General features: G+C 39.9%; 1 protein-coding gene across 1 annotated transcript in view; it reads left to right on the top strand.

Annotated features, from left to right (window-relative positions):
• The window catches only part of LOC139747661 (uncharacterized), a 540,258-nt gene that overhangs the window by 171,672 nt on the left and 355,317 nt on the right, over positions 1–13,269 (top strand). The window contains exon 5 of the mRNA XM_071660227.1: positions 2,268–2,369. Within this exon, the coding sequence (XP_071516328.1) occupies positions 2,268–2,369 (102 nt within the window). The remainder of the gene's footprint in view (positions 1–2,267; positions 2,370–13,269) is intronic.

Consider the following 13,269-nt stretch of genomic DNA (forward strand, 5'->3'; position numbering starts at 1 on the left):
TTGACTAAGTATTGCATATATATGCATGATAGAACAGCCATGTATAGCAGTGTCATATATATATATATATATATATATATATATATATATATATATATATATATATATATATATATATATATATAGTTATGATATAAACATACCTCTCCCATATACTTGTGTATGTTTTATATTTACAGGCGTGAACTAATAAATCTATCTGAAGTATGTACGCATGTAGAAAGGGAAAAAAAAACCTTATATATATATATATATATATATATATATATATATATATATATATATATATATATATATATATATATATATTCTTGATATATCAGCAAAAGCACAAACAATCAATCTCAATATTCGTCTGATTAAGTAATAGAGAAAATACAGAGACAGTTGGATGTGTCAGTATTTTCTGAGTGCCTGTTTTAATAAGAAGGTGGCTGATACAGCGGAGGCTGAGATAAATTTAGAAATAAGAAAGAGTTTTCGTTTTGCCGCCTCTCTCTCGACTTCACTTTATGAATCCGAATTTAATCCACTTAAAATTCCACCAAAAAAGGTTAATTTACTGTCTTATAATGACATTTATAATCACCCTCGCAAAATCTTTTACCATTTCAGGTACAGTTCTCCTGAACAATTCAATTTACATTTGCATTTATAATCCAAGTTGCGAAGCTTTTTTGTAAACTCCTTCAAAAGGTCATTTACACTTTAAATTAAAACTATATATATATATATATACACTCCACAATTTCTAATAGGCTTTTACGTTTCGTTACAATTCCAAGAATTCTTCATGTTGGTAGGTAATGCTGGCAGGTAATATAGGCAGATAAATTGAATGATTAATTTACAGAGTAAGAAAATTAACAAAATATGGCAATAACGTTTGAGTAGCTAGCATTCATTTCGTTCCTGACCAAGACTGAGTCACCATGAATCACCAAATTCCTGACTCAGAATCTCTGGCCAATGCTGTCGCTGCTGCTGCTGCTGCTGACTTTATGGCAGCGAGTCTTTGTCATTAGTTTATTTTGTTCTTGTTTATGGGTAAATGTGGTGGTTTTTGAGTCAAGATGATGGGCATATAAATGAAGATCATTTTCTTTTTCCCTTTCCTTCCTTCAAAAATATCCCTGCTGTACTCTCATCGTCTTGTAAGATCTCTTTGTAATAGTTTGAAATGTTGGGTATCATAAGGTTTGAGCTATGGTTATCGAATGTATTTTCATTCCATGATATCTTGTAGCCAGATGATCTATCTTGCCTTGATGCTATGTACAATTCTGTCTTACGTCCAGTAGATTATCATCACGAAATTCGATTCCAACATATATCACAGGACGTAACCGCCACATGTCCCCCTACACTTGGGCATGTCAACCTCCCCGGCAGACACCTGGAGGTTTGGCAGCCACTCCAACACACAGATGACCAACCTTCTCAGTCCACACCTGAGATACGACTACGTACCTTACTCACACATGGGACAAAACAACCTCCTCTGAACTAACCCGCTGTATGGTCACCTTTCTCGCACCAACTTGGGACGTAACACCGTACTACACAAGTGGCTGGGAAGGAAGGTAGATTTCAGGCAGGAATAAGGCGGACGCTAGTTGACTGACAGAAGGTTATCATAGTGGATGAATGGAATAATCCGAATGATGAAATTGTGTGGTTATTATACAAAAGTTTTAAAATGTTGTATGATAGTGAAGAAAGCTCAAAAAATGGGGCCCTACGAGGGGAAACTCCCTTCCCGTACCGAACAAATAGGTATCATAACTGCCAGCCACTTGGAAGGCCAGGAACAACACTGAGGACCTCAGGTTGTGAGATGTCGAGGCTGGAAACCTAACATTTGGGTCTGGCAGAGCGTGAGCTACAGACCTCGTGTCTTTGGAGACTTTATTTACTCTTCTAAAGAGATTAATTTGATGTCTAAGAATCATTTTGCTTTAGAGGTGAATTATTTTTAGCACATCGCGTTGTTTGCTCATCGTGAAAGAACGTTTGAAGATGATTTTTTTTTAAGTGAAATGTTTTGCCTGAATATTTATAGTGTTTGAAACCCTTGGCAGTGTATACTGTTGTTTACATATTGTAAAAGAAGATGTAGGATAAATTTTCTGTTAGTACATAATGTAATTATTTTTATTATCAGAACTTTAAAAAATGATTCAGGATTTCTTTGAAAACTTGTTCCCTACTTGTAAACTAAAGTGTGATTACGTCACACTAAAATTATCTTTCTCTCTCATCAACAGTTACTCGGATTTTCACAGACAGAGTGTCGTTCCCTCACACAGACACTGTGCTGTTCCCTCACACACAATTGCTGTGGACAAACACCATGCAACAGACTGATGGTAAGATCATCACGATTTTCTATGAGACAAGATAGAAGTATCTCCACTGTGTCATAAACTAACACAACTGAAAGAGCGTTGATCATACGATTAGAGAAAGATGTGTCGTTAAAGATGTTCTTAAATAATTGTTTCAGTATTCTGCTCCCCATTATGTAGCAGACTCCCTCTTGCCATTTCCTCCAGCTTTTTCGTGTCAACTTGTATGTGTCCACAAATAACGTTCAAACACCCCTAATGTACAGAACTCTAGCTATACAGATCACACATACAGGCCACACATACAGGTCACACATACGACACACATCTACATCCCACACCTCAACTATCAACATAAAAACCATATACAAACTCAACATCTTGATTAGATCACTTACTTATACCACTTATGGACAAGAAAAAGAGTATCTTCGCATCCTTAACAAAACGTTTGTCTGTTGCACGCTCAACTACGTCTCGCATGCCTGATCATCCATCCCATCAAAAGCAAACATAACAAAACTGTAAACCATATTAAACAAGGTATTTAAAACATTCACCAGCTGCCTGGTAACTTTCAACCCTTGTACGAAGAAACAAAATATTTTGAATCATTCCCGCTTCAGTATATCCCGCATTCAGTTCTTTGCGACAGCCATAGATCGTTCTCATCTAAATTAACCCATAACTAACCGCCAAACCTCAAATATAATAAGACTCTTACCACTGCTGCACACTACAGCAAGCTATCCTCACATGTCTCCCTTGCCCAGTACGCAACACAGACAAAACACTCAGTTTTGACCCGACAAACACTGAACTTCCTCCTTGTCCAATCTTAAATCTTACTCAACCAAATAGACTCATCTGAAACTATACTCCCCATGCATGTGCGAGCTATACTTTCTCATCATTGTCACCACGCATCTCTACAACATCACAAAACCATTCATGCCCGAAATACAGCTTCAATACTGAGAGACGCTGGAACCCCTGCTTCTCGGTTGTCCTGCACTCTTTTCATACAGACGTACACACCACATTTCTTGATCTGTGGTCCCATCCCCCCTTCCCCTATGGATGTGGCCGGCCTCCTGCGGGATCCCCAGAGAAGAGGATCCTGGGGCTGGAGAGTAAGTAAGTATCCACAACTATGAACGACACAAAAGTTGGAATCATCTTAATGATACACAGCTGAAGGTGAAAGAATATGGACAATGGTTGACTGGAAGGCATAGTCAGATCTCATAAAGGAGAAACAATTCATTCTGATCATGCGTTAATTTGTAACAAACACAAATGTGTTTCGCATATTTCTTTTTGTCTTTTTTTTTTATTGTAAGTGATACTAAGACAACAATATCTCGTTGATGTCTTTATCTTAAGGAAAACAAGAGGGTTTGTAGGTAGAGTATAACAGGAAGAATGTTTGCATTAAGAAATAAGTGACGGGAACAATATATTGTGACTTTAAACCAGACTTATGCATCTGCGGTGTGTAAAGGTTTAATAGTTATCGTTTATCTCTGGTGTATTTTTCATCTTTTATTCATTTATGCCTTCGTCAACGCCACGTACCGAGGTGTTTACCTTGGTTTTGTACTTGGGTTTTTTAAGACAATGTTTAAGATTATTTTCAAGGTTTGTTTTATACTTATGTTTAAGTTTAGGTTTCAATTTCGTTTTAAGTTTATGTTTAGATTTGTCTTTGTGTTTTTTGTTGTTGTGTTTTTCGTTTTACGTATGCGTTCATGTAGAGGATTGTGTGTTTGGTTTATGTTCATGTTTGTTCTTATGTTCAAGTGTAATCATAGTTACACTTACTAGTGTTTGGAGATAAGAACTTCCTCATCTTCTAAACATATCTCGGTATCATGTTTCGTCCACTGGCTATACAAAACCACGTTTTATTTAGTGTATAAGCTGTGTAATTATGTAAAAAGCTTTTAAGTATAAAGCTAATTAATCTACCTAGTTAGGCACATATTCCTTGGAGTATCTACTTAACACTGTACCCCTCTCTATCCCACAGTAAAACTCATCATAAAAGGAAAAGTTTGAGCGGAACTTCAAAATGTAATTGTGTAAATATGTTTACTCCGAAGGTAAAGAAGAGGCTCAATATTTTACTTCCTAAGTTTGAAAGATTAGTAGGGAAGTAATTAATATGCTACTTGGATTTAGTTTTCTGTAAAAGATCTCAAAGTTTTGACGTTTTTTGAATTGTGAAAATGTCAAGTTATTATATTGTTTCATTATGAGATGTAAAGACGTCAGTAGGGAAGACAAGTTATCATGTTGTTATGTTGTGAGTCGTGAAGGTGTTATAAACGTTATTATGAACTAGTACGTCCTCAGTAGCGTGGAAAAGATATATTGTTGTGTGGCTACGAGCCGTAAAGACATTAGTAGCGTGATGAGTTATCATATTGTATTGCAATAAACCGTGAAGATGTGAGAAGCGTGAAGAGTTGTCATTTTGCTTCATTCTGAACCGTGAAGACATCAGCAGTGTGGAGAGATATCATGTTCTCTCATGATGAGTCATGAAAAGGTTATCAGCTTGGAGAAGTTATCATATTGTTTCACTATGAGAGATGAAGACGTCAGGGGCGTGGAGAAGTTTCTCACCAATGTGAGGCCGAGTTTTCCACTTTTTCTTTTAATCTTTAAGAAATATGTTTAAGAAACCCGGGAAACGTCTCCGACCAAGATTCAAATTCATGATTTTTATTTCAGAGTAAGTGGGGGAGTTTTACCTTTACTTTCGAGGAAGAGGAGTCCTCTTACTTCAAGGAAGAGGAGGACATTAAAGTCTACTTCCAAAGAGAAGATGATACTTTCAAAATGATTTTTGGATTATAAAGTTTGCATTAAGGTCTTGGATCTGTTTCTATGAGTCCAGGGACACATTTGAATCTGCATCTTTCAGTACGATAAGTCCAGTTAAAGTTCTGTGTTTAAGTAGACGGACATATAATGCTTAAATAAAGCGGAAACTGTTCATAGGGAGTTACATATTTATAATTAGATCTTTATCTGATGATTACATGATAAAAAATGTGTTTGTAAAAGACATATTTAGCACCGTAACTTTATGTGAGAACGTGGGACGGCTCATAAAGATCTGTATCCTAAAGGTGGATACATTAACACCTATATTATTGATCAACCTGGATGACAATAATATAACATACCTATATTATTGATCAACCTGGATGACAATAATATAAATGTGTCCACAAAGTAATGGAGACTATTTTCTGGTCCTGAATACCTCAGCCACTTTACAGCCAATAATGTGTTAATTCCTTCCTTTGAGTTAGTCGTTTCGGTAATCTTGTATCTGCTGGGTGTAAGTTGATATATATATATATATATATATATATATATATATATATATATATATATATATATATATATATATATATATATATATATAACGAATATAAACACTAATGTCGTAAAAGCATCTCGGTAAATGGATGACGTTTCTGAATAATTCTGTCTTCATCAGAGCCTAACAACCCATGGAAATCTTTATCAATACCATTCAAACATAACGTACAACAACCATAGATTCATACACTTACATTAATCATAATGAACTGATCACAAAACCTTGTTTTACGATAGCAAGTCTTACCTGTAATTCGGTTAAAATCATGGCTTAAGATGTATAAACTAGCTAGCCAAAGATTCATGAGAGCTAAAGATAACTAAGAATAACATGTATTTATTTTGAAATATTGCTCCATAAATAATGTCAAACTGATAATCACATTAGGTAAATCATCGAACACTCAGTACGTATTTCCCCCACATTCCTTACTGTTAACTCAGACCTGATGCAATCCCGGTATGAGCCATCAAGATCCTTACAGCATCTGGTGGAGTGTGTACCAAGCCTGGTGGTCAACAAGGGGAAAGCTGATGTTAGTCTTGTCAGCCATCTTCCCTCACAGGTCGTTGTCTCGCTGACGACCTGTCCAAAGTATTTATTGACCTCACGGATGTAGGTACGGCTGTAGGTTGTTAAACTCAATGGTTGTTAATTTCTGAGTAGTCATTAAGCCAGATAACGAGACACTGAGATGAGATATCCTTACTCTTTGATTTTAAGAAATGTATTTACAAGTAATCCATGTTTGATTTTGCGATTACCACGTCCAGTGTAGCAGCGCTTCACTCTCATGTCTCGTCTCGCTAAGTAGCTGTACCTCCATAGTAACGCTTCATGTTTCTATAATGTATTCTGAACCAATTTTCCATAGATTTTCTCATACATTTTAGAGTGGTTTCTCAGAGTGATTCACACATACGACCCGCTAAGAGGCCTAAATGTGTATCTTTAATCAGTCATTATAGAGTTACACTTCATTACTTTTCATTATGGACAGTATTCATTTGTAGACTGATCCTTTCCTAGGTAGTCGAACACAACAGTTACTTAAGTACTGGTGTTTAATCATCGTCCACAAATATTAGGGTAATTATCTGGCTCACTTGTGACCACCCTCGTCTCGTCTTCACGTCTCTCCCCCCCCTCCCCCCCCTCCTCGTATTCCCTCAACGTCAACAAACACATAAGCACATTTCACATCCTTCGAGATGAAGGGAGAGAGAGATAAAAGTTAGAATTGTTTTGTTAACTATTCCAATTACAAATGCTAACATTTCTATGTTTGCTGCAAAATCTTTGAACAATATTATGACAAAATCTTTGGTGCTGGCGCCTAATAACGCATGAATATTCAGCACTCGTCCCTAAAAAGATGTAATTGCCACTCTGTTCAGACCTAGAAAACTCGGCCTCTCTTACAAGCCGTCACACACTTAAACTTAGGATAGACTTTTGTGTAGAGAGAAATGAAGCAAATTAGTGTAGAAGCAGACAAGGCAAGTCACTCCGACCGTCTCGTTATCTCTTACCCTGTCTCGCTGTCTCTCGCCCTCATATCTCGTCCTCCGTCTCTCGCCTCTCATTCGCCTCGTTTATTTCGCTCTTGAGTTTCAGGTTGTGTCCTTCTGGTGTGCTCATGAGATATCCCTAAGTCTCTCTGCTAACTTGAGTCTCCGTCTCTTCGTTCCCTCCCACATACGTCTCTTGACCCGTCTGTTTCGTTTGTTTTATCTTTTGTCTCGCTATTCTCTATTTTGGTTTCTTTCCCTGAAGGTCAACTTCGTTTACCGCCTTGTCTACTGCACTCCTCTCAGTTTCTCTTACCCCTGTCTCCTCTCTCTCTCTCGTAGCTCTGTCTCTTTTTTTTTTTTTTACTATTTCTACCTCGACGTCTCCCGTTTCTATATGCTTCTTTCAGCTTATCTATGTTCTCGCTGTGTTTATATTGAATTGTTCTCTCTCTCACTCTCTCTCTTCTCTCTCTCTCTCTCTCTCTCTCTCTCTCTCTCTCTCTCTCTCTCTCTCTCTCTCTCTCTCTCATCTTGTTGTCCTGAGACTTTTCGTTTGTCCGGATTTTGTTTTTCGTGTGTGTGTCTGTCTCATAGCTACCTGTATTATCTTTGCTGTGTCTTTGTTGTCCTTCCTGCTTGCCTTGTCTTGCTGTGTTTTGCTGTCCTTGCTATAATTGTGTTGTCTTTGTTGTCTCTATGTTGTCCTTGCTGTGTCTTTGATGTCTTTGATTTTTCGCTGTTCTAAAAGTGTCCCTGTTGCACACACACACACAGGGAGGCATCCTTACGCTCTGTTATTCTTGTTTTTTGTGTTCTGCACAAGTCTCCTGTTCATGTTATCAACACATTGTCCTCGTTCCTTCATCTGGCTTCGTTACGTCACGTTTCGTGTTTGCTTGTTGCAATCATTGTCCCTTTTTTCCCTGGCTGTTTCCCTGGTAGTGTTTTTTTGTTGTTGTTGTTGTTCTTACGGTGTTTATGTTGTCTTTGCCGTTATTATGTTTTTGTTATGTTTTCATGATCATTATCCTCACTTGTCTTCATTGCGTGTCTTCCACTCTCTCTGTGCTTGTGTTGTCCTGCTTGTGCTTCCAGTGTTTTCCTGTGCTTGTAATGTCTTCCATGTACCACCATTGTCCTGCCAACACTGGTAATGTTCTCACTGTTCCTCTCTTGTCCTCACTACGTCCCTATTGTTCTCTCTGTTTCCATTGTCTTCATCGCTGTGCCTCTGTTGTCATCACTGTGCCTCTGTTGTCATCACTGTGCCTCTGTTGTCATCGCTTGGCCTCTGTTGTCATCACTGTGCCTCTGTTGTCATCACTGTGCCTCTGTTGTCATCGCTTGGCCTCTGTTGTCATCGCTTGGCCTCTGTTGTCATCACTGTGCCTCTGTTGTCATCACTGTGCCTCTGTTGTCATCGCTTGGCCTCTGTTGTCATCCTCTTGCTTCTGTTGTCCACGTTGAACCTCTGTTGTCATTGCTGTACTTCTGTTGCTCTCGTCCTGGTTCTGTTGTCCTCGCTAAGCCTCTGATATTTTCATTTGACTTTTTCTCCCTCTGGTCCTCTGTCGTTAATTTCCTGTTGGTTTGGCATTACTGCATGGCAGTTTCTGCTATTTTTTTGTTGTTTTCCACCAGTTCTTCAGTTTGTGTTAGTTTATCTCAGCTTCTGTTGGCTTCATTTAATTTTTCTATCACGTTGTAGCTTATTTGTCTGTTTGCCTTTTGTTAGCATCATTTAGGTTCTTCAGTTGTGATGTCATTTCTTCTGTCTCCTTGTTTTATTTATACTTAGTTTCTGTCTCCTTCTTTTTGTTTGTTGTCGCTACTGTTACTATTCTTTGGTATGTATCATCTCATGTCTTCTTTTAGTTTTTGTCATTTTTCGTTAATCTCCGTCGTGTTTTACCCCTTGTCTTGTTTATCGCCATTAATCACATCATTAAGTCGTTCTTGGATAAAACATGGTATGGTTTAGTGGTCCGCGTCGCTGGCAGTGCAAGATGGACGGCTTCAGGTGACCATAGTCAACAATGGAGTTCTTGTATTTCACTTCATGAAGATAATCTCTGATTGATTCCTGGAAAAACACAGCTCAACCTACGACTGTCGTGCGCATCAGGTTCCTCAACTGACTGACGCCCTGGTGATCTTGCTTTAGAAGGAGTGTAGCCAAGATGCCCCACGTACCGTCCAAGATGGTGAACATCTTCATTGATAGAAACACAAACTGCTCGTCTTTCCTAAGGATGATTTTGAGATTAACTCAAGCTGTCGGATTACATCCTGAGGCTTCTGACATCACGTTTGTGACATCAGGCACGAGGCATCATGCACGTATCATCAGGCACGAGGCATCATGCACGTATCATCAGGCACGAGGCATCATGCACGTATCATCAGGCACGAGGCATCATGCACGTATCATCAGGCACGAGGCATCATGCACGTATCATCAGGCACGAGGCATCATGCACGTATCATCAGGCACGAGGCATCATGCACGTATCATCAGGCACGAGGCATCATGCACGTATCATCAGGCACGAGGTATCATGCACGTATCATCAGGCACGAGGCATCATGCACGTATCATCAGGCACGAGGCATCATGCACGTATCATCAGGCACGAGGCATCATGCACGTATCATCAGGCATATGACATCAAAGATATGACCAAGTCTGCATCAACAGATGTTCAGATGTTTGAGATTGGTATTTTTCCAATATAAGATTTGTGTTGTAACTTGTATAAAGACGCAGCCGTTGTATGATATGCTAAGAACAGAACCGGGGCTCTGTGTCATGATGTAACGCCTTTATTCATGAAAACAAATTTTGAAATCAATTTGTTGGAAAAGATGAATGAAATTATGAACACGAAGTGATGACAACATTTGGGGGTGTGGACAGCACATATTGTACAGGAAATTGGAATATTTAAAGTATCATTCAAAGTATATTAGTTTTACGTAAGCCTGAAGAGCAAGAAATCAACAGATAACAGAAGAGAGAACCTGTCTTATTAATCAGAGGAGGATTTTCGAATCAAGTTCTCGATATCAAGTTTTAAAACGACGAAGAATTTGTTATCATGAGAGTGGGAGATGTCCTGCCATTATGTAGTACGTGTCCGAACTAGCCATCCCTGCCACTCACTCAGCCAGGAGGGAGGCACTGGGGTCCTCACTATAGACGACTGAAACTGATTCGTCCCGGCGACTTACTGCCCGGCAGTAGTGTCTGATTCCTTGTGAGGCTGAGTTGTTGTGTTTGATCTCTTGTGCCGCAGTGATCTTGGATCTGTTATGTTGACGTAAGTAAGGTTCGATCTTACATACTGGGGTGATATTGTTATGTAATCTCGTACACTAATGTATAAGTGGGTTTGAGTCCGCTGTGTTGCTGTATTACCCGCTGTGTCCGGAGTGTTCGATCCTCAGCACAATGGCTTCAGTTTTGTTTGATTCTTTGCTTAAGTGTTGAGGCTGTGTGCGGTGTGTGTTGTGCTGGGGAGTTGATATAATGTTACCTTTTACTTCATACTCTTGACACCACATCCTTTCCACATGACACTACATTTTCTCTCATGACAACATCAGCATCTATCCTGACAACCCTTCAGAAAATACCCTTTTCGAGCTCTCCTTTCCTCCTTTACCTTCCTCCCTCCCCTCATATCCTCTCCTCTCCTTCCTTGTACCCAAGGCATCCTCGCTGCGCTTCGTACTCCTCTTTTGTTTGGGGACTTCTACCCCTCTCGGGCGGAGGGCACTATCCTCTTCCCTCCCTTTAACCTCTTCCTTTCTCTTCTCTTTTTCTCCATTTCTCTCTCTCTCTCTCTCTCTCTCTCTCTCTCTCTCTCTCTCTCTCTCTCTCTCTCTCTCTCTCTCTCTCTCTCTCTCTCTCTCTCTCTCTCTCCCATCCTACATATTATCCTCACTCTGTTCCTCTTCCTTCCCTATCCCTCTTTTCCACTTTTCTTGCACCCCTCCATCTTTCCATCTCTCTTCCCTCCCACACTTCCTCCCCCGCCCCTTCCCATCTCCTCTCCCTCCCGGCGCACCAGCGCCATCTATCGAGGCGTCACAGGGGTGCCTCCCGAGATGTCATTATCAGCATCATTTATGTGGCAGCTTCGCTATTTTTCACCCCGGCTCTTTTTCCCGGCCGGCCATCCTATCCTTTGACTCTCCCGGCATCACTGTGTCTCTCGGCCAAGTTCAAATTGCGTCATTTTTCCCTCCCGGACTTAATATTAATGACGCACTGAGGGAAATGTTTCCCTCCCCGAGGGATGAGCCGGGCTGCTCGGGTCTGGACGCCACAAGTTTCTCAAGTATTGTGGAGGGGAGAGTAGGAAGGAAGGGAGGGAGGGAGGGAGAGGATCGGGGAGAGGAGGAGGGAGAGGGTTGGTGATATGGCTGGGGAGGAAGGGAGACGGGCGGAGGAGGTAAAGAAGGTCTCTCACGGAGGAGTATCTCTGTTATTATGATGACTCGTGTTTAGAGGTAAAATAATTCTCACGGTCGTGTTGTTGTGTCTGGGAGACGTTGCCGGTTCCTCTCCAAGACTTGACGCTCCTCCTCTCTCTCACTCTGTGTTTACATTATTCTTCTTATCATCATTATTATCATTGTTATCATTATTATCATTATCATCGTTTCTCTATATAGGGAAAGCTTGACGATCACGGAGCAGGTTGAGCCTTGCTTGTTAATTCTGTCGCTGTCATCTTTTTTTTTCTTCACTTTTCCATCGCTAGAAACATTTATGTCTCTTGCCTCAGCATATCTCTGAGTCTACAACTCACTTACTGAGGATATATCTTCTCGTGTCCCTCCATACGCTTCTCATGTCTCACACAGCTGTGCCCTCTTGTCCTGGACTCGCTTCTACCATCAAGAACCGTCTATGTAACCTCGTCATGTTTTCTTATAACTTTGTATGTAATTATGATTCCTTTTTTATTCTTCTTTTGTTACAATGTGGATAGATTAAGGACTTCATCCGTCTCTTCCTAACTCATTCCATTCAGTTCTGGTACCTGTCTTTTTGATTTCATAAAAAAAACTTTCCAAAAACTTTATTTGACTCTTCAAGATATGAGACCAGACTTTTGCAGCACATTCTTGTTTAGGGTGACATCTTTAAGGCAGTTTTAACACTGACCAAAAGTTGGCTCTCCTCTAGGCCCTTCTTACATACTGGCCTGGTGACGACACTCGTGATGTCTCTGACGCAGACGACTCTCGTACTCCCGACGGAGTACCTCATTTTCTTAGCCATATTCCACAAGCCAGTGCCTGACCATTCCTGCATCTTGTTTAGGTTTCCTTGCAATATTTCGCAGTTCCCGTTGCTTCATAATTCTTTCATTATTCTAGCATCATCATCAAGCATATTTATTCAGGCATGAATCTACTCCGTTTGGCAGATGATCTACGTAAATCACAGACAGTTATGGTCGTAGTAGCGAACCTTGAGGCACCCCGCTAGTCACTCCAGGTCAACGTGAAAGGTGACTCCTGGCGAGCAATTACCTATTTGTACTGGAGGAAGTGCTACACTCATAGGGCCCTATTCGTGAACAGTCTCTGGTACCATACAATTTCTAATGCATGTATGTTCATTCGTGTGCTTTTTTTTTTGTGTGTGTGTATGATGATTATACACACGACTTTCCTTTTAGATCCACGTCTACAATGCCTTTAATGTGCACAAACAACCTACTGAAATGCAAAACCTTAACACTAAAGCCGACACTCATAACCTACCCACAACCTCAACTGGACATCCACAATTCCTGACGAAAATTCTGAATACAGCTGGTAAGGTGCACATCAAAAATTAATGTCAACTGAATATTCCAGTTTAACATTAGATTTAACTAGCAAATTCTTTTGCGGGTTTCTGTTATCACTGCATTATATATGATAATTCTGACACACATCAAACATTTTGAAAGACAGAATGGAAGGCCAGACTGCAGTAAACTGATAC

This window comes from Panulirus ornatus, chromosome 69 (genome assembly GCF_036320965.1).
Source record: "Panulirus ornatus isolate Po-2019 chromosome 69, ASM3632096v1, whole genome shotgun sequence".
NCBI classification, from domain to species: Eukaryota; Metazoa; Arthropoda; class Malacostraca; order Decapoda; family Palinuridae; genus Panulirus; species Panulirus ornatus.